The sequence below is a fragment of the Eleutherodactylus coqui genome, chromosome 4 (assembly GCF_035609145.1).
Source record: "Eleutherodactylus coqui strain aEleCoq1 chromosome 4, aEleCoq1.hap1, whole genome shotgun sequence".
Classification (NCBI taxonomy): Eukaryota; Metazoa; Chordata; class Amphibia; order Anura; family Eleutherodactylidae; genus Eleutherodactylus; species Eleutherodactylus coqui.
Window position 1 is genome coordinate 268015350 of NC_089840.1, and position 20416 is coordinate 268035765.

General features: G+C 44.8%; 1 protein-coding gene across 1 annotated transcript in view; it reads right to left on the reverse strand.

Annotated features, from left to right (window-relative positions):
• The window catches only part of LOC136626334 (ovostatin-like), a 31222-nt gene that overhangs the window by 3076 nt on the left and 7730 nt on the right, over positions 1-20416 (reverse strand). The window contains exons 4-8 of the mRNA XM_066601308.1: positions 18313-18514; positions 17590-17746; positions 17055-17107; positions 16552-16572; positions 14278-14446 (exon numbers count right to left, since the gene is read on the reverse strand). Of these exons, the coding sequence (XP_066457405.1) occupies positions 14278-14446; positions 16552-16572; positions 17055-17107; positions 17590-17746; positions 18313-18514 (602 nt within the window). The remainder of the gene's footprint in view (positions 1-14277; positions 14447-16551; positions 16573-17054; positions 17108-17589; positions 17747-18312; positions 18515-20416) is intronic.

The following is a 20416-nucleotide window of genomic DNA, read 5'->3' on the forward strand; positions in this document are numbered from 1 at the left end:
ATAAGGTACCATTACTGAGTCCAACGAGTGCCTTACCAGGCTAAGACCTCTGAACAAAAGAAAAGACTGCATTGTGTTTCTGTTCAGTTTTTTTAACATTGTCAACCAATGACCAATAAAGAGGAGTTTATGCTATAAGCATGTGGCCCTCAAATGCTTTAATGCGGCAACTACAAGAATTACAACTTTGCGATGCTACAGGTAGGATGGCCAATGGCCCTAATCCATCCTCCCTCTTAGATTTCAGCCTGGGACGCTTCCTGGCTGGACCCACAAGAGAGCTGTACACTGAGCATGGCCTGGGCATAGCAATGCCCAATTTATCTAAAGAAGCCCTTCAAATTGAAGCCTCCGGGCACTGATCCTTCGCACTTGTTCTGAACTTTACAATAGTACTGGATACAGACAGGCAGTAATTACAAAACAAAATTGGAAAATGATTTGTAACTGAAATGTTGGCAAGCAATTGGCACTGTTCACCTAAAATCTTGGCTTTGGGATAGATAACGTCATGGCATCCAAAGCCGATCAAAGTGCAAAGTAAGAGTTTCTTAGGGCTCATGCACACTGATATATGATGGATAATACCACTCCCATGCAATATATGGAGGCACAAGGAGATTTTTTCTTACAGAATTAGGGCGCCCACCCACTGGCGTTTGCGATTTTCGTGTGCGTGAAAAACGCAGCGTTTTCGGCGCGTTTTTGCCGCGTTTTCCGTGCGTTTTTCGCGGCTTTTTCGCGCCTTTTCCATTAATTTCCATTGACATTCATGGGTGCATTAGGAGAAAAATAAGGACACATATGCAACTGACAGTTCCTCTGTTAAAAATCGCAACGCACCGCAAAAAAAAACACCAGTGGACAGGAGTACATTCAATTCTAATTGCTCTTGAGAAAAAACGCAAAACGCAAAGAAAAAAAAAATCGCCAGTGGGTGGGCGCCCTTATATGGAATCCATGAGGTAAAATCATGGCATGTTCCACTACATGAAGTATCACAAAAATATTCCCCCCTAGAGGGGTGGGCACAGTCAGTATAACTGCCAATTTTGTAACAACCAAAAGAGGGCCTTTTATATAAAGCCAAGTCCTTTGTGTTCCCTACACTGATTGTATCCATTAGTGACTTCTTCAGATTAATAATGCCCATTAGTGACCTCCTCACAGTAACAGTATACATTAATGACCTCCTCACAGTAACAGTATCCATTAGGGTCCTCCTCACGATAATAGTATACATTAATGACCTCCTCACCGTAATAGTATCCATTAGGGACCTCCTCACAGTAACAGTATCCATTAGGGTCCTCCCCACAGTAAAAGTATACATTAATGACCTCCTCACAGTAACAGTATCCATTAGGGACCTCCCCACAGTAAAAGTATACATTAATGACCTCCTCACAGTAACAGTATCCATTAGGGACCTCCTCACAGTAACAGTATCCATTAGGGTCCTCCCCACAGTAACAGTATCCATTAGGGACCTCCCCACAGTAATAGTATACATTAATGACCTCCTCACAGTAACAGTATCCATTAGGGACCTCCTCACAGTAACAGTATCCATTAGGGTCCTCCCCACAGTAAAAGTATACATTAATGACCTCCTCACAGTAACAGTATCCATTAGGGACCTCCCCACAGTAAAAGTATACATTAATGACCTCCTCACAGTAATAGTATACATTAATGACCTCCTCACAGTAACAGTATCCATTAGGGACCTCCCCACAGTAAAAGTATACATTAATGACCTCCTCACAGTAATAGTATACATTAATGACCTCCTCACTGTAACAGTATCCATTAGGGTCTTCCTCACAGTAATAGTATACATTAATGACCTCCCCACAGTAATAGTATACATTAATGACCTCCTCACAGTAACAGTATCCATTAGGGACCTCCCCACAGTAATAGTATCCATTAGGGACCTCCTCACAGTAACAGTATCCATTAGGGTCCTCCTCACAGTAATAGTATACATTAATGACCTCCCCACAGTAATAGTATACATTAATGACCTCCTCACAGTAACAGTATCCATTAGGGACCTCCCCACAGTAATAGTATACATTAATGACCTCCTCACAGTAACAGCATCCATTAGGGACCTCCCCACAGTAATAGTATACATTAATGACCTCCCCACAGTAATAGTATACATTAATGACCTCCTCACAGTAATAGTATACATTAATGACCTCCTCACAGTAATAGTATCCATTAGGGACCTCCTCACAGTAATAGTATACATTAATGACCTCCTCACAGTAATAGTATACATTAATGACCTCCTCACAGTAATAGTATACATTAATGACCTCCTCACAGTAACAGTATCCATTAGGGACCTCCTCACAGTAATAGTATCCATTAGGGACCTCCCCACAATAATAGTATACATTAATGACCTCCTCACAGTAACAGCATCCATTAGGGACCTCCCCACAGTAATAGTATTCATTAGGGACCTCCCCACAATAATAGTATACATTAATGACCTCCTCACAGTAACAGCATCCATTAGGGTCCTCCCCACAGTAATAGTATCCATTAGGGACCTACCCACAATAATAGTATACATTAATGACCTCCTAACAGTAACAGTATCCATTAGGGTCCACCTCACAGTAATAGTATCCATTAGGGACCTCCTCACAGTAATAGTATCCATTAGGGTCCTCCTCACAGTAATAGTATACATTAATGACCTCCCCACAGTAATAGTATCCATTAGGGACCTCCCCACAGTAATAGTATACATTAATGACCTCCTCACAGTAACATTATCCATTAGGGTCCTCCCCACAGTAATAGTATACATTAATGACCTCCCCACAATAATAGTATACATTAATGACCTCCCCACAGTACTAGTATTCATTAATGACCTCTTCACAGTAATAGTATACATTAATGACCTCCTCACAGTAATAGTATACATTAATGACCTCCCCACAGTAATAGTATACATTAATGACCTCCCCACAGTACTAGTATTCATTAATGACCTCTTCACAGTAATAGTATACATTAATGACCTCCTCACAGTAATAGTATACATTAATGACCTCCCCACAGTAATAGTATACATTAATGACCTCCTCACAGTAGCAGTATCCATTAGGGACCTCCTCACAGTAACAGTTTCCATTAGGGACCTCCTCACAGTAATAGTATCCATTAGGGAACTCCTCACAGTAATAGTATCCATTAGGGACCTCCTCACAGTAACATTATCCATTAGGGTCCTCCTAGTATTCATTAATGACCTCCTCACAGTAATAGTATACATTAATGACCTCACAGTAACAGTATCCATTAGGGACCTCCTCACAGTAATAGTATCCATTAGGGTCCTCCTAGTATTCATTAATGACCTCCTCACAGTAATAGTATACATTAATGACCTCCTCACAGTAATAGTATACATTAATGACCTCCTCACAGTAACAGTATCCATTAGGGTCCTCCTCACAGTAATAGTATACATTAATGACCTCCCCACAGTAATAGTATACATTAATGACCTCCTCACAGTAACAGTATCCATTAGGGTCTCCCTCACAGTAACAGTATCCATTAGGGTCCTCCCCACAGTAATAGTATACATTAATGACCTCCTCACAGTAATAGTATACATTAATGACCTCCTCACAGTAACAGTATCAATTAATGACCTCCTCACAGTAACAGTATCCTTCAGGGACCTCCCCACAGTAATAGTATACATTAATGACCTCCTCACAGTAACAGTATCCATTAGGGACCTCCCCACAGTAATAGTATACATTATTGACCTCCTCACAGTAATAGTGCCCCTCAGCGTGCCCCTCACAGTAACAGTATCCATTAGGGTCCTCCTCACAGTAAAAGTATACATTAATGACCTCCTCACAGTAATAGTATCCATTAGGGACCTCCCCACAGTAATAGTATACATTAATGACCTCCCCACAGTAATAGTATACATTAATGACCTCCTCACAGTAACAGTATCCATTAGGGACCTCCTCACAGTAATAGTATACATTAATGACCTCCTCACAGTAACAGTATACATTAATGACCTCCTCACAGTAACAGCATCCATTAGGGACCTCCCCACAGTAATAGTATACATTAATGACCTCCTAACAGTAACAGTATCCATTAGGGTCCACCTCACAGTAATAGTATACATTAGGGACCTCCCTCACAATAAAGGTATACATTAATGACCTCCTCACAGTAACAGTATACATTAGGGTCCTCCTCACAGTAATAGTATACATTAATGACCTCCTCACAGTAATAGTATACATTAATGACCTCCTCACAGTAACAGTATCCATTAGGGACCTCCCCACAGTAATAGTATACATTAATGACCTCCTCACAGTAACAGTATCCATTAGGGTCCTCCTCACAGTAATAGTATACATTAATGACCTCCTCACAGTAACAGTATCCATTAGGGTCTTCCTCACAGTAAAAGTATACATTAAGGACCTCCTCACAGTAATAGTATACATTAGGGACCTCCCCACAGTAATAGTATACATTAATGACCTCCTCACAGTAACAGTATCCATTAGGGACCTCCCCACCGTAATAGTATCCATTAGGGTCCTCCCCACCATAATAGTATCCATTAGGGTCCTCCTCACTGTAACAGTATTTATTAATGACCAGTATCCATTAATGACCTCCTCACAGTAACAGTATCCATTAGGGACCTCCCCACAGTAACAGTATCCATTAGGGACCTCCTCACAGTAACAGTATCAGTAATAGTATACATTAATGACCTCCTCACAGTAATAGTATACATTAATGACCTCCTCACAGTAACAGTATCCATTAGGGACCTCCTCACAGTTAAAGTATACATTAATGACCTCCCCACAGTAACAGTATCCATTAGGGTCCTCCTCACAGTAACAGTATCCATTAGGGTCCTCCTCACAGTAACAGTATCCTTCAAGGACCTCCTCACAGTAATAGTATACATTAATGACCTCCTCACAGTAATAGTATACATTAATGACCTCCTCACAGTAATAGTGCCCCTCAGCGTGCTCCTCACAGTAACAGTATCCATTAGGGTCCTCCTCACAGTAACAGTATCCTTCAGGGACCTCCCCACAGTAATAGTATACATTAATGACTTCCCCACAGTAACAGTATCCATTAGGGACCTCCTCACAGTAACAGTATCCATTAGGGTCCTCCTCACAGTAATAGTATACATTAATGACCTCCTCACAGTAACAGTATCCATTAGGGACCTCCTCACAGTAACAGTATCCATTAGGGTCCTCCTCACAGTAATAGTATACATTAATGACCTCCTCACAGTAATAGTATACATTAGGGACCTCCCCACAGTAATAGTATACATTAATGACCTCCCCACAGTAATAGTATCCATTAGGGACCTCCCCACAGTAATAGTATCCATTAGGGTCCTCCTCACAGTAATAGTATCCATTAATGACCTCCTCACTGTAACAGTATCCATTAATGACCTCCTCACAGTAACAGTATCCATTAGGGACCTCCCCACAGTAATAGTATACATTAATGACCTCCTCACAGTAAAAGTATACATTAATGACCTCCTCACAGTAATAGTATACATTAATGACCTCCTCACAGTAATAGTATACATTAGGGACCTCCTCACAGTAACAGTATCCATTAGGGACCTCCTCACAGTAATAGCGCCCCTCAGCGTGCCCCTCACAGTAACAGTATCCATTAGGGTCCTCCTCACAGTAACAGTATACATTAATGACCTCCTCACAGTAATAGTATCCATTAGGGACCTCCTCACAGTAATAGTATCCATTAGGGTCCTCCTCACAGTAATAGTATACATTAATGACCTCCTCACAGTAACAGTATACATTAATGACCTCCCCACAGTAATAGTATACATTAATGACCTCCTCACAGTAACAGTATCCATTAGGGACCTCCTCACAGTAAAAGTATACATTAATGACCTCCTCACAGTAACAGTATCCATTAGGGTCCTCCTCACAGTAACAGTATCCATTAGGGTCCTCCTCACAGTAATAGTATACATTAATGACCTCCCCCCAGTAATAGTATACATTAATGACCTCCTTACAGTAACAGTATCCATTAGGGACCTCCTCACAGTAACAGTATCCATTAGGGACCTCCTCACAGTAATAGTATCCATTAGGGTCCTCCTCACAGTAACAGTATACATTAATGACCTCCTCTCAGTAATAGTATACATTAATGACCTCCTCTCAGTAATAGTATACATTAATGACCTCCTCTCAGTAATAGTATACATTAATGACCTCCTCACAGTAAAAGTATACATTAATGACCTCCGTTCAGTAATAGTACTCATTAGTGACCTCCTTGCAGTATTAGTGCCCCTCAGTGAGCCCCTCACAGTAACAGTACTCATTAATGACCTTCTCACATTAACCCTTTCCAATCCACTGTCTGACCTCTGAAGAGATTATGATTTAAGGCTGTACAGCTTCAATGTTGGAAGACATCCTTCAGGGTTCTCTTACTGTATATTGCCAGCCTCTTTGCTGTCGGGGCCTGTACAACGTGTCACCTCATGCTTTAGCCAGCATATAGCGCTGTTGTATAACGGCAGAAAAAGAGTAAGCCCCTAGAAAAGCAGGATACAAATTGGATTGGAAAGGGTTAATAGTAGAGATAGTTCCCTCCTTACCAACAGGTTCCGCTCCAGGAAGCTGTTCATAAGAGTATTTGTTCGCATGTCCGAACAAATGCTTGTATGGAGGAGATGGTGGGTGGATCCTGCTCCATACAATGTCGGGTGCCGGCTGATTCTTACAGCCGACACTCATCCACACCCAGCGGCAGCAGTTCTGACAAGCTGCGCTGCTCATCAGAACTGTTAACGCTTTCAATGCTGCTGTCAGAATCTTATGCAGCACAGTGAATAACGATGCTGCATGGGACTGGGGGCGGGGCTTAAGGGATCAGCGAGCTAGATGGGGGGGAGGAGCTAAGTAAGGAAGAGGAAAGAGAAGACAGGAAGAAGAACAGAAGGAGAAGAAGCGTGGAGGAAGAGGACGGAGCCGAGCAAGACGTGGATTACAATTGCCTGGAGTAAAAGAAAGCTATAAAGAAAAAGACTGAAGGCAAAGAAAGTTGAAGAAGAAGAGGAGAAAACCGAAGCGGCTAACGAATAGCGGAGGTCGGGAGTCGTTAGGAGAAGATAAGAAGAGGAGAGTCGGCGGGAGAACGAAAGAAGAAGAAGATGGAGAACCTGAAGGCTTTGATCCAAGCGGCGGTCGCACAGGATGGCACCGGCTGGCTGCAGGAGATACTGTCAAGCTGCGAGACGGCGGGGCCAGAGGAAGCAGGAAGACAGCAGAGCGGAGTCGGCGAAGCGCCGCCGGAGGCAGAAGAGCAGTTGCGGGGAAGACCGCAACGAAGAAAACAGCCGCCAGCGAGGCTCAGCCCGAGCCCAGCGAACAAACGCCGCGGTCAGCGAAGCAGCCGAGTAGAGGAGAGAGCGGCGGGAGCCGCGAGCGCCGGAAAAAAGATGGCGCCAAATTCAAATCCAGTGGCGGGAAAACGGCCCGCCACGAGGCAGCGCTCACCGCCGGTGAGCGGGAGGAGAAGAGGAGACACGTGCCAGGAGGCAGCAGCAACAGCAACTATTGCAGCAGATGAACAGCGCGCGTCTGGGCGCAGGACATCGCAGAGAGGGAGAGGTGAGCCACGGAGTGCGGCAGAAGTAGGAAGGGACACGCGGGGAGGGCGCGTACCCCACCAAGAGGTCAGAACGCCACAAGCAGGAGGCAGCACAGCACAGGCGAGGAGTCAGAGGGGGGGGGGGCAAGTACAGGGGGGAATAGATTGCAGGCAGTATCCCCAGTTAGCTCTTCCAACAGCAGCGCAGCGAGTAGCCCTGCCCCCGCATTGTTACCCCCGCGGAGGAGACAACGGAGGGGGAGTACCCCTTCTTCGGGGTCATGTAGCATCACCCCTGAGCCCCATGCATCTAGCCACACGGCCTATAGACATAGCCGACCCCCCAACCATCATAGGGATAGAGCCGAGGCAGCCCCGTACCGGGGGCAGCCGGAGGTGGTATACCCCACCCAAACACAAAGCAGACACGTTTACCATGTTCCGCCACCCGCTGCGGCCACACAGCGCCGTTGCTATGTTAATCCCCGTTACTTGGACCCAGTGTTACAAGAAACGCTGGGTTACTCTTCACAAACGTCCGACAACCGCGCTAGCAGTAGCCGCCAAGGGCAGGGCGCCAGGCGGAGGCAAAGAGATAGAACCAGAGCGCTAAGACAGGAGGCAAGGCGTTCCAGGCAGCTAGAGCAGGCGAGTAGAGCTTCCAGTAGCAGCAGCGGTAGGGCGCAAGGAGTAAATAGGGTAGAGAGGGGCAGTTTAGAAGATGTGACAAGACTCTCAGAAGACCAGCGCGCAGAAGACCAGCGTCATACGCTTCACTCGCAGTCGAGGCGACATGGAATGGAATACAGGAATTACAAAAGCCACGGCCACACGCAAGGACGGTCAAGCAGACACCAGCCTGGTGTGGCGCCACAGCAAAGGGCGCAGGAGGCTACGCGCACGGTCAGTCGGGAGCCCACGCCCGATCAAAGGATTCGCAGGAGGGATACAGCTGGGACATCACCCTTGGCATCGCCGGAGGTCGGTCGAGCTGGTGAGTTATCATTGCATAATGCTTGGTGTAATGTGATGGATCCCGCAAAGGGTGCGGATAAACAAGATTTGGTCACGGTATTAAAATCTTTGTTGAGCAAGGTTGATACGCAAGAAGGGCTTTTAGTGTCCTGTGGTTCACCAGGGGGCAGAGGCCCGCCTGTGAGTGGTGTTGCTGGAAGCTCAACCCGGTGTACGGAAAGTGACCCAACGGAAGGTTTAAAATATTATGATTCAATGTTTTGTGGTGTTGCCCCGCTAGGGGTAGGTTTGGCTGATGATCTGGTTGAAAAAATTAAAAAAGGTTTATATGTGGATATTTGGTCCTTATTATCAGCGGACCATGTGATGGTAGATAAGGAACGGTTGTCGGAACGTGGTGAGAAGAAGCCAAAAATTGCAAAGACGTTTGGGAACTGGCTTCAAGCGTATTTGGTGTTGGCCCATGTGGTGTGTCAACATCAGCCTGCTAAAGGACCGGAGTTGATGGTCTATCTCAATACCATTTACAGCGCCTACAAGCTGCACGGTGGGTCAGCTTGGTGGCGTTATGATGAGGACTACAGGCGTCGGGTGTCGGGTATGAGCCACATAAGCTGGGCCACAAAAGCAACGGATGTGTGGATTCAGCTTATTCTGGCGCAAAGGCCCGCTAGAGCGTCCTTTCCTACGGGAGCCGCGGGAGGCGGGCAACAGCCCTCCGCGGCTGCTCAGAGACCCAATGGCTCATGTTGGCTCTACAACGAGGGCCATTGCAGGTTTTATGCCACCTGCAAATTCCGGCACGAGTGCTCGGTTTGCGGGGGGCAGCACGCAGCAGTTCGCTGCTTCAAGAAACGGAGAACGACTGCCGCAGTGGGTGGTGCCGGTGGAGCACCGAACACCGGTGAAAAGCCGGGTCCTGGATCTGTGGTTAGACAGATACCACATAAAACAGGCGGCAAAAATTCTTAAGGACGGTTTTTCAATCGGTTTCGTGATCCCGTTTGCGTTTTCACCCGCGTCAATGTTCGCCCCTAACCTGAAATCGGCGTTGGACAATATCCATTTAGTCAAAGAAAAATTGAGTAAGGAAGTCGAGCTCGGCCGCATGGCCGGCCCTTTCGAAGCGCCGCCGTTTACGAATTTGCGGGTGTCCCCCTTGGGTTTGGTACCCAAGAAGGAAACCGGGAAATTCCGCTTAATACATCACCTATCCTTTCCAGCGGGGGATTCCGTCAACGACGGAATATCAAAAGAACAGGCAACTGTTTCTTATACGTCATTTGATGCCGCGGTTCGCTTGGTAAGAGCGGCGGGAAAAAGAGCCCAGTTAGCAAAGACGGACATTGAGTCCGCCTTCCGATTGTTACCAGTCCACCCCGATTGTTTCCACCTCCTAGGATGTCGGGTGGACAGCCAATTTTTTATCGATATGTGTTTGCCGATGGGATGCTCCATTTCATGCTATTATTTTGAATTGTTTAGTTCCTTTTTAGAGTGGGTACTCAAGTATGAGACGGGCATCTCATCGGTGATACATTATTTAGATGATTTTTTGTTCGTCGGGCCCGAGAACTCGGGCAATTGCGTATTTTTGCTTAAAACATTCCAGGCCCTCATGCGGAGGGTAGGGGTTCCGTTATCAGAAGAAAAAACGGTGGGCCCCGTGACCCGGATCACATTCTTAGGAATCGAGATCGACTCTGAGGATATGGTGTTCAGGTTACCAGTGGAAAAGGTAGCCAGGTTACACCAGACAGTCAATGAAGTTGCCAGCTGCAAAAAAGTCACGCTGAGGCAGATTCAGAGGCTGGCAGGTTTGCTTAATTTCGCGTGTAAAGTCATCCCTATGGGACGGGTCTTCTCAAGAAGACTGACGTTAGCTATGGCAGGGGTACGGGAACCCCATCATTTCGTGCGGGTTACACAGGGGATGAGAGCGGACCTACATATATGGAAGGTGTTTTTGCAATCCTTCAATGGGCAAGTGATGTGCCCAAAGGAGGAGGTTACGGGTAGCGACATATGCCTATTTGCGGACGCGGCCGGGTCGGGAGGTTTCGGTGTAATTCTTCATAACCATTGGTGCAGGGAACCCTGGCCAGTGAGTTGGGTGAATAGAAAATGGACCAAGAATGTGACACTATTGGAGTTTTTTCCGCTAGTGGTAGCATTGGAACTGTGGAACTCAGAGCTTCAAGACCGCAAGGTCTGTTTTTGGTCGGATAATACGGCGGTGGTGCAGGTGATCAATAGGCAGACCGCGGGGTCTCCGCCCGTGTTGGCATTGTTAAGACATGTGGTTTTGAGATGCCTGCAGAATAATATTTATTTGCGAGCCAGGCATGTTCCGGGTCATGACAATGGAGCGGCTGACGCACTCTCTCGTTCACAGATGGAGGCGTTCAGGGAACGGCACCCACAGGCGGAGGCCGAGGGGGTCCGATGCCCTCCTCACTTATGGGATCTGGTCGAGCAGAGTTGTTGAAGCTGGTGGAGGCATCGGTCACGTGTGCGACGTGGAAGAGTTACAATTCTATATGGTTAGAATGGCTTTCATTGGCAGGCGGTTGTGTGGTCGACGGTGAAAGGGCGCGGGCGGCCACGCTTGATTTGTTGTTAGATTTACGGAACAAACATCGGTCGGTTGGAGCAGCTAAAAAATATTTAGCGGGAGTAGCCTTTTTGCTCAAACTACATGGTAAGACGGACGTTACTAAAGAATTTATTTTTCGCCAAATAATCCGCGGTTGGAAAAAAGATAAGACGCATATTGACAGACGACGGCCCATTACGTTTTCCATGTTGATTAAGCTATTAGAATTGCTGGAAAGCGTGTGCGTTAATAGTTCAGAAGCGTTGCTATTTAGAGCGGCTTTTTCGGTGGCGTTTTTTGCTGCATTACGAATTGGAGAGCTGGTCCCGGCGAGTAAAAATAAGCCTGGCGGTTTGCGGCATAATGATGTTATTTGCTCGGGTGCATCACTACGTATATGTATCAGAAAGTCCAAGACGGACATTTATGGAAGAGGCGAGTGGATAGCAATTAATAGCCTTGGAGGCAGGTGGTGCCCGGTGAGCACGGTCAGAGAGTACATGAGCTCGCGCAATATTTGCGACCAATTTTTCGTTCACGCGGCAGGCGACGCCCTCACCCGTTTTCAGTTTACGGCGGTTTTCCGTTCAGCATTACGCACAGCTGGTTTGGATGTGTCCGAGTTTGGTACGCATTCGTTTAGGATAGGTGCAGCAACCATGGCAGAAGCACATGGTATGCGGGAAGAAGATCTGAAACGGCTAGGTAGATGGAAGTCGCAGGCCTATAAATCATACATTAGACCGGACTTAATATTATAAGAAAGCGAAGTGGTATGATTTTGGCCTGGTAAGATGGCGTTTTTGCGTTGTTTGGTACGGGTTTTGGTTTTTTGTTTTTGTGTGTTACAGCTGCAGAGCCGTGGAGAGTCTGGATTATCGGACATTCATTCGTGTACTGGGCCGAAAAGAGAGCAGCAACTCGGCCATTAGGAAGGACTCTAGGAATGACGGACACTGTGGTAAATTGGTATGGGATTCGAGGACTACAATGGCCAAGGTTGCTGCAGATCGTGACGGAGATTAGCAGGTGGACCCCCCGGCGAGTCATCCTGGTCGTGCACGCCGGGGGGAACGACCTAGGAAAAATAAAACTAGGCGATTTACTCGCTCTAATGAAACAGGACTTACTCCGTTTTCGTGAGTGCTTCCAAGAATCCGTGATCATATGGTCGGATATTATCGCCAGGAGATGTTGGAGGGGGGCAAAGAACCCCGAGGCGATTGAAAACGTCAGGAAAGTGATCAACCAGAGGATTTCGAAATTCGTGCAATCCTTGGGAGGAATTGCTGTACGCCATTGGGAGTTGGAGGATAGAGAGAAAGGTGCGCTGCGAGATGACGGAATACACCTAAATGAGGTGGGATTGGACACATTCCTGTCCGGACTGCAGGATGGCGTGGAAGCTGCCTTAGTTCGGGTCCGTGGGGTGGGGCGGAACGCGCCGTAGGGATACGGCGCGTCCCGTATGGCCTTGAACTTTCCATGCTGGAGAAGAGGAGGGTTTACAAGCCCAAGGAAAGCGGGCTTACAAACGTCCTATGGAATAGTTAAAGCTAAAATCAGTTTAAATTAAGCGGGTTGTAGCATGGGAAGGGTTTATAGAGTTAAAAAAGTTAAATTAAATAGTAGAGGTTAAATATTTAATAAAAGCTGTGGCCTACCCCACATTTTACACACAAGAAGTCTCCGGGTAAGTTTTTGTTACTAGTTAAGGGAGCGTCAGTCAGGTTGATGCCCCCAGTCTTGTCAGAAACAGTCTGCATCTGACATTCGGGGGTCCCGTATGGCCTCCTGCAATAAGATCATGGGACGCCGTCTGGTTGCCACGGCTGTGGGGGCCTTCTGAAAGGCCCCAGGGCTGTCTCTGCACAGTGCCTATCAAGCCGTGCCTATGGCGCGACTTGATAGTATGCCTGTCCAGTCACTACGCAGTATAATATAATGCCATAGCGTTACATCATACTGCAGGGGACAAGTTGTTTGTATCTTGTGAAGTTCGTAACTCAAAGGTTCGCAAGTAGAGGACTATCTGTACTCATTAGTGACCTCCTCACAGTAATAATGCCTCTTGTTGACCCCTTCACAGTACTAAGCCTCTGATATCCCCTATGTGTCGTGCATCTGTCTCCATTGACCCCCTCACCCACCTTCCTCACCTGGCAGAGCGGGGTAGGACACAGCTGAGGCTGAGCACATCACATCTTTGCCCCTCATCACTAGACCATGCCCACCACAATATTACTTGTGGTGATGTCCGGGGTCTGCCAGCAGAGGCAAAGTGCAGGCTGGGCTGGGGACCCCCTCTCCATCCTGTTCCTGCAGCCCTGGGACTCTCATGTGTCATGCCTTTCCTTGTGAGCAGCACTAAGGGGCAACTTCACTGTGTGCGGCGGGCACTGAAAGGGCATTACTACTGTGTTGAGGGTACTAACAGGATATTCTTACTGTGTGGAGCACAAAGGGGACATCCTTACTGTGCGGAAGGCACAAAGAGGACATCATTTACGTGAGGGGGCATTAAGAGAGCTTCATCACGGTGTGAACAAGCTACAGATGTAGCAGTGCGGATTTAGAAATTAGGCACGCTATGTAACTAGTGTGGGTGCTGTTAACATTCACTGTGAATATCTGGCTGCGCTATGCAAATAGCTTAGCCACCCCACTGTGACTTATAAACGTGCTAATGTGGGGTGTGTTAGAACTTCTACATCAGTATTACTGTTTGTGGGCACTATGACAGTGTGTCAGAGCACTAAGAGGGCACCGTTACTGAGTCTTACACAAGGAAGGACACTATTAGTTGGGGCACATGGGGACTGGGAGGGATTGGATGGGGTTAGAGGCATGCTTTACATAAAACAAATTACCACGCTACACACAGCATGCTGCAGGACTGGCTAAGGGGTAATTTTGAAGTAAGAGATAGAAAAAATTGCAAAGTGGAAGAGTATGAAAATTAAAGAATACTGAACATAATGAATACATACTGTGTCTTTTCACTTCAATATATTTGTACACTGTATTATCAGAGCCTCTCGCAAACGTGAGCTGGTAATATCCCTCAGCTGCGTTGTCACTTATCGTGAATTCCGCTTTTACCAAACCATTCTTGGTAACTGGATTCGATACTTGTGCAAGACATGCCCCGTTTGGGTCCTAGAGAAGATTTAGGTCAACAATGAGATACACTAAGCAGAAATATTATATGCACAATCTGTGCACCTTGTTGCAACATGACAAAACATCTAGAACTTGGAATTGATCGTCTCTCTCTGGAAGACCAAAAACATCCATTAAGTACAAGGGCCACTTACTGATTTGAATTGGTGTCGTATAATACTTTATTTATCCTGTGGTGCTGCAGGTGAATTGAATAGTGGGTAAGACAAAAGTCTGGACACACCCTTCTAACTGGTGTAATAAGAATAAAATGAATTCGCAATGTGTGAAAGTATTAATCTGGAGGGAGTTGCATTTTTTAGAGAAGACATTTTGGTGACCATTTTGAACTCTGCCATATTGAATTCAGCTCAGGTTGCTTCAAATGGGAAGGGCGCCATGTGATATATCAGACTTTACTGGCCAGAATTACTCAGGGCAAAACTGACACTTCCAGTTTGTTTCTATCTTTACTGATTTAGGAGTTAAGTGAGGGCGGAGTTCAAAATGACTGCCAAAAACATCTCTTCCGCCAAAAAAATTAATATGTTCACACATTGAAAATCAGTTTTCTCATTAATACACCACTTAAAAGGGTGTGTCCAAACTTTTGTCTCACCCTGTGCCTACAGTCAGGTTTTTCCCTAGATTTCAGCTGTTCTCTGGGGCTCCCAATTGTGGGATAATCTATGATCAACTTTTTCATTGGAATACCCTTCTAATAAAAAGAGATTACTGAACGTGAACAACCTCTTTAAAAATGGGTGTGGCAACCCATATGGGATCAATTATGGTTGTCAGATTCAAAAAGGAACCAGCTGAAGAGCGTTATAGACAACTTAAAAGAGGAGGAGATTCCAGTTCAGGCAATTATTTTTTGATGTAAGAAGTAAATACCTCTCCTTCAAATCAAATAAGATTGCCTTTAAGATGCATTAAAGGGGTTTTCCAGGACTAAGGCCTCATTTACATAAGCGTATTTGTATTTGTATTACATATCGATTTCAATAGGTTCGATCACTTGAGCGTGAAAAAAAATATTATGCTCAAGTGATCGAACCCATCATGCATATTGATGCATATTACAAACCATAGAAGCCCATTGAAATCAAAGGACACTTGCGTATTTGATGCGAATTTACGCAAGAAATCAATGCGATTTTGTGCACTCGTATTTACACGAGTAAAAAGACTGTAGATAGGAAGAAAAATACAAGGCAGCGGCATACTACGGACCGTGAATACACATACGCCCGTGTGAATACACCCTCAAATATTGATGATATCCTTAGGATAGGTCATTAATATCAGATCAACGGGGGATTCAACTCCAGTTTGAATGGGCCATGGCATTGGACTGAGCTGCAGAAAAACCAGATGATCAACAAACATGCCGTCACAGGTTGAAGAAGAAGAGGGGTCTGCAGTACTCATCAGTTCGCCATGGCCTCTTCAAACAGCTAATCGGCTGGGGTGCTGGACCTCAGCACCCATCCATCTCATATGGATGACCTATTCTAGGTATAAGTCATCAATATTTTAAAAAGTTGTGCCAAGACAGAAGGATATTCCCTATCCACAGGACAAGGGATAACTTTCTGGTTAGTGGGTATCTGAGCGCTGAGACGCGCACCGATCCCAAGAATTGGGATCCAGAAGGTCCGCACATGAGTCAGGTTCTAATTGTGCATGCGCGCTGCTGCTCTACAATGCGATTGCTGATGACCGTCGAGCTTCTGAACTCCCCAGTCTCCAGTGCTTGCACTGAAATGCGTGGAGCAGTAGTATGCATTCTGCAAAGGGGCCTTTAGACTCCCTCGGGAACCAGGGCTGCTTTTCAGACTACTTTTCTTTGCCAATAAGGTACAATAGACCTAAACAAATCTGTCATCCGATAGGGGGCTCTGGTTAGCTAATACCCAATTTAACTTCTAAGCTTTCACCTAGAATGGAAACCATGTTAAAGGGTTTATCTGGAGCTTAAAAGGATTGTACCAAGGTAGAAACGATAATTGGGGTCCTATTACAGTTTTTGCATTGGAGTCAAGGGGCTTCACCTGGAAAATAATAACAACAGGCCAGAACAGTTATGGATCTCTTACCATAAAGGAGATTTTGTCACACTGCAAAGTAGAAAAGAAGAAATAAATCATTAGCTATCTACACAAAGAAATGCGAAAAACCATGAAAAACTATATGGGGTCTCATATGTTACTCCCCAATTTATCTTCTTTATTCAACCTGTTTCAAGGCCAAGCGTCACAACTCAACCTTGTACTAGACAGAACCATAAGTTAGCACCAGGACGTTTCCGAAAAATACCTTGAAATTTCATATCAAACTGTATTATAGTAGTATTTGATATTCCTACTTCACACACACACACACACACACACACACATATATATATATATATATATTCGTCAACCCCACTGCTCTTACCCCAGCAACATCTATTATCTCTGCCTTAGTAGTCAGTAGGTAAACTTAGTTCAACATGTTATAAGCACAAATATGTAAATTCTCATCCAGGCTAGTATCATTTTACACTTAACTTCTATGATACAGGGAAATAAGATTCAATAGTACAAAACTGAAAACTTACATTTGGCTTAATCAGCTTCAGATTGGAATCTATACAAAACATTCTGACTTTCACTGCAATGAAGGACAATAGTTTAATAAAAACATTCAGGGTGAGATCGGCCGAGCAAAGTATCCAAAGACCCTCTAGGGAGCCCAAACTCTGATACCCAGATGGGCCAGCACTACCCCATTTATGTTGGGCTTCACTGCAACATTCAAAGGCAAAGCCAAGTACCAAGATAGAATCTCAATGAAGTTGGCAGGGTCTCTGGAATATCACATTTCTTCTAATTTTTCACATTTTTTATTTTATTTTTCCATCTATGTTGTGTACAACGTAAATTAGACAAGTGTTAAACAGAAAAAAGTTTTGAAGGCATATTGGGCCAGCGGAGATTACGATAGAAGCATTTGCTCCTCTGCGAAGGATTTGTAATTCCAACATGTTGGAAGTCATGAGAAGATGGGGCAAAAATTAGTCTCTGGACTTGAGTGTAGAGCCTCAAACACTGGCTGGAAGTATACATTAAGTCGAGTCTGGGCATTTTACTCACCTGTGCCTCCTGGTGAGTACACACTCTTGTCTGCTTGCGTAATACAATTTTCTGGCATTATGTCAATAACAACATTCTTACGCTCCTTTATATCTATTGTTTCTCCAGTAATGATTAAGGTCACATAAGCCAATTCTTTTGTTTTCACTTTGGAGACCTGGGAAGACAGAACAAAGGTCTCATTGTGTGTGTATATATATATATATATATATATATATATATATATATATATAATTTGACAGATGGGTGTCTGGACTATATATATACACATATATATATAGTCCAGATACCCATCTGTCAGGCATTCATAGTTCAATAGTGGTCTAGGGCAGTGAAAAGGTCATTGGGTACAACTTGTGTGGTCCATGCAGTGTAGGGGGCATTGGTCAGTGGCGCTCAAAAACCAGTCAGAGCTATCGATTTCTGGACATCACATTGCTACTGTATATACTACAGTTACATTTTCTGTCAAGAGAGCCAATTTTTTTAGAGATAATGCCAAACCCGTTTATGGGCTGTTTTTGGTGTTGTACAGTGCCTCAAATAAATTAGTAGGCAATACCGGACACAGCCAACGGATATGTGTGGCGCTGTTTCTAGAAAAATGCAGACCTGGGAAACCACTTTGAAGGTGGAACTTATTTTTAAGCTTAAATTATTTTCTTATTGTATGCAGACCCGTTAATAATATTCTGTATTACCAAATCATATAATATTACTTACTGCAAAATCCATGCAGCCAAAAAAGTCGGAGCTGATGTCTTTGTCAAAAACAGATTTTCTAATGAGCTGGTGTTCAAATGTTATAGTCACGTGTACTGGCTCTTCAGGTTGCATTTGGAGGCAGACCTGTCCTGTTTCCCCACTTCGCAGCACGGCTAATATGGACAACATGTAATTACATGATTTCTCTTTGCTGGGGACACTGTAAGTAGAAAATGTAAAGTTAGGGGTTTTCTCATAGCCACCAACTAGGAGTGAAGAAAAAATGAAAAAACAGGAAGACATGGAAGAAAGGAGCGCTGTCATAACCATGTAGGCACAGTGGGCACGTGGCTGAACTGTTATAGGGCAAAATGTTGGTGGTGTTTTAACTCTTTGCAATCCAATTTTGGCTTCAGCATTTTCTAGGTGGCTTTCTCTTTCTACCATTATAAAATGGCGCCATCTGCCGGCTAGAGCCAGTACTGCAGTATGTGACATGCCAAGGAGGCCCTCGATAACAGAGCGGCCAGTAATCTACAGTAAGAAATACCCTGCCGAACGTCTTCCGACATCGGAGCTGTACAGCCTTCAATCGGAATGACTTTAGACGTCAGACAGTGGATTGGAAAGGGTTAAGGGAGCATGTACATACGGCATGTACCTAGCACTGTTATGTTACAGGTTATGTGCATCTTAAAATAGCTTTGGTTATGCGCTACTTTGATAGATCGGACTTTTACGGACGTGGCGATATCAAATATTGGAGGTTTTTTTTAGAGATGAGCGAGCATAATCGCTAAGGACAATTGCTCGATCGAACATTGTCCTTAGCGAGTATCTCCCCGCTGGGTTCGGCTGCCGGCGCGGGTGACAGGTGAGTTGCGGCCATGAGCAGGGGGGAGCGGGGGGGAGAGAAGAAGAGAGAGAGATCTCCCCGCCGCTCCCCGCCCGCCGCCGGCAGCCGAATCTTTGCTCCTGAGCGGGGAGATACTCGCTAAGGGCAATGCTCGATCGAGCACTTGCCCTTAGCGAGTATGCTCGCTCATCTCTAGTATTTTTCCCTTCACAGACTAGACTAAAATAAATTACCAAATTTTATTGATTATCTATTATTAAAAGCATGAACACTATGGGGCACAGAGGCCACATAAGAACTGAAAAGGATTAGATTCTGATTCTTGGGTAGGGGCGAAAGACGCACATAAATGACATATATCAAACGTGGAGTTTAGACACAGAGATAACTGATGAAACTCCAGCCAGTGAGCCTATCGTTAGCAGGATTGCAGTTTCTGATGGTAACGGCTCTGTAATATATGGCAAAGAGTCACATCTAACGTCTGCCTAAATAAGATGTATGTGTTTTTATCTCATATTCAGGGTATACAAGCCCGCCGAAGATGTCAGCCAAGCTCATTACCCTGGCGATGACCCTCTCAGAAGGGCAGACCGAAGCAAATTGTCATAGCTTCAATTTTGTGCCAAACATTAACTTTTTGGGATTTATTGTAATGATTCATATAATAAAAACTCCAATGTTTTGAGGATTTTAGGCTCTTGTTTGTTTGAATAGTCTCACTTCATAATGAAGTTCGGATGTTTATGAGGATTGTAGGCTCTTATATAATTAAATAATTTCACTTATTCGACGCGTTTCACCTCTTCATGCCAGCGGATTATCAGGAACATATTATTCTATTTCTATCATCTGCTTAGAAAGATTCACTTTCCATATTCGTTAATCACAAAATGCCCCAAAAGCTTATAGCAATAAAAATGAATACCGTTCAGTGAAGAACAGTCATAGTTCTGTTCTGTTATGCATATAAAAATCTATGTCTCTTCAGATCAGACAGCAAGCAAAAAATAATAGCACGATGTCTGCATAAAAAATTGCAGGACTGACTATCTCAGTGAATACTGTCAAAGCCAGTGCTGTCAACATGCATAAGAGCAACTGATTGAATAGCACTGAAAACCGGTGAGACAATAGTGTCACCGGTGTGATTGCTCGCTCAAAAAAACTAGCAAAATAACAAAACAGATGGTAGAGACAGAGCCTCTGGCCTTGATGGTAGGTCAGGGCTTATAAGTCTAGTCTGTGAAGGGCATTTAATATTAA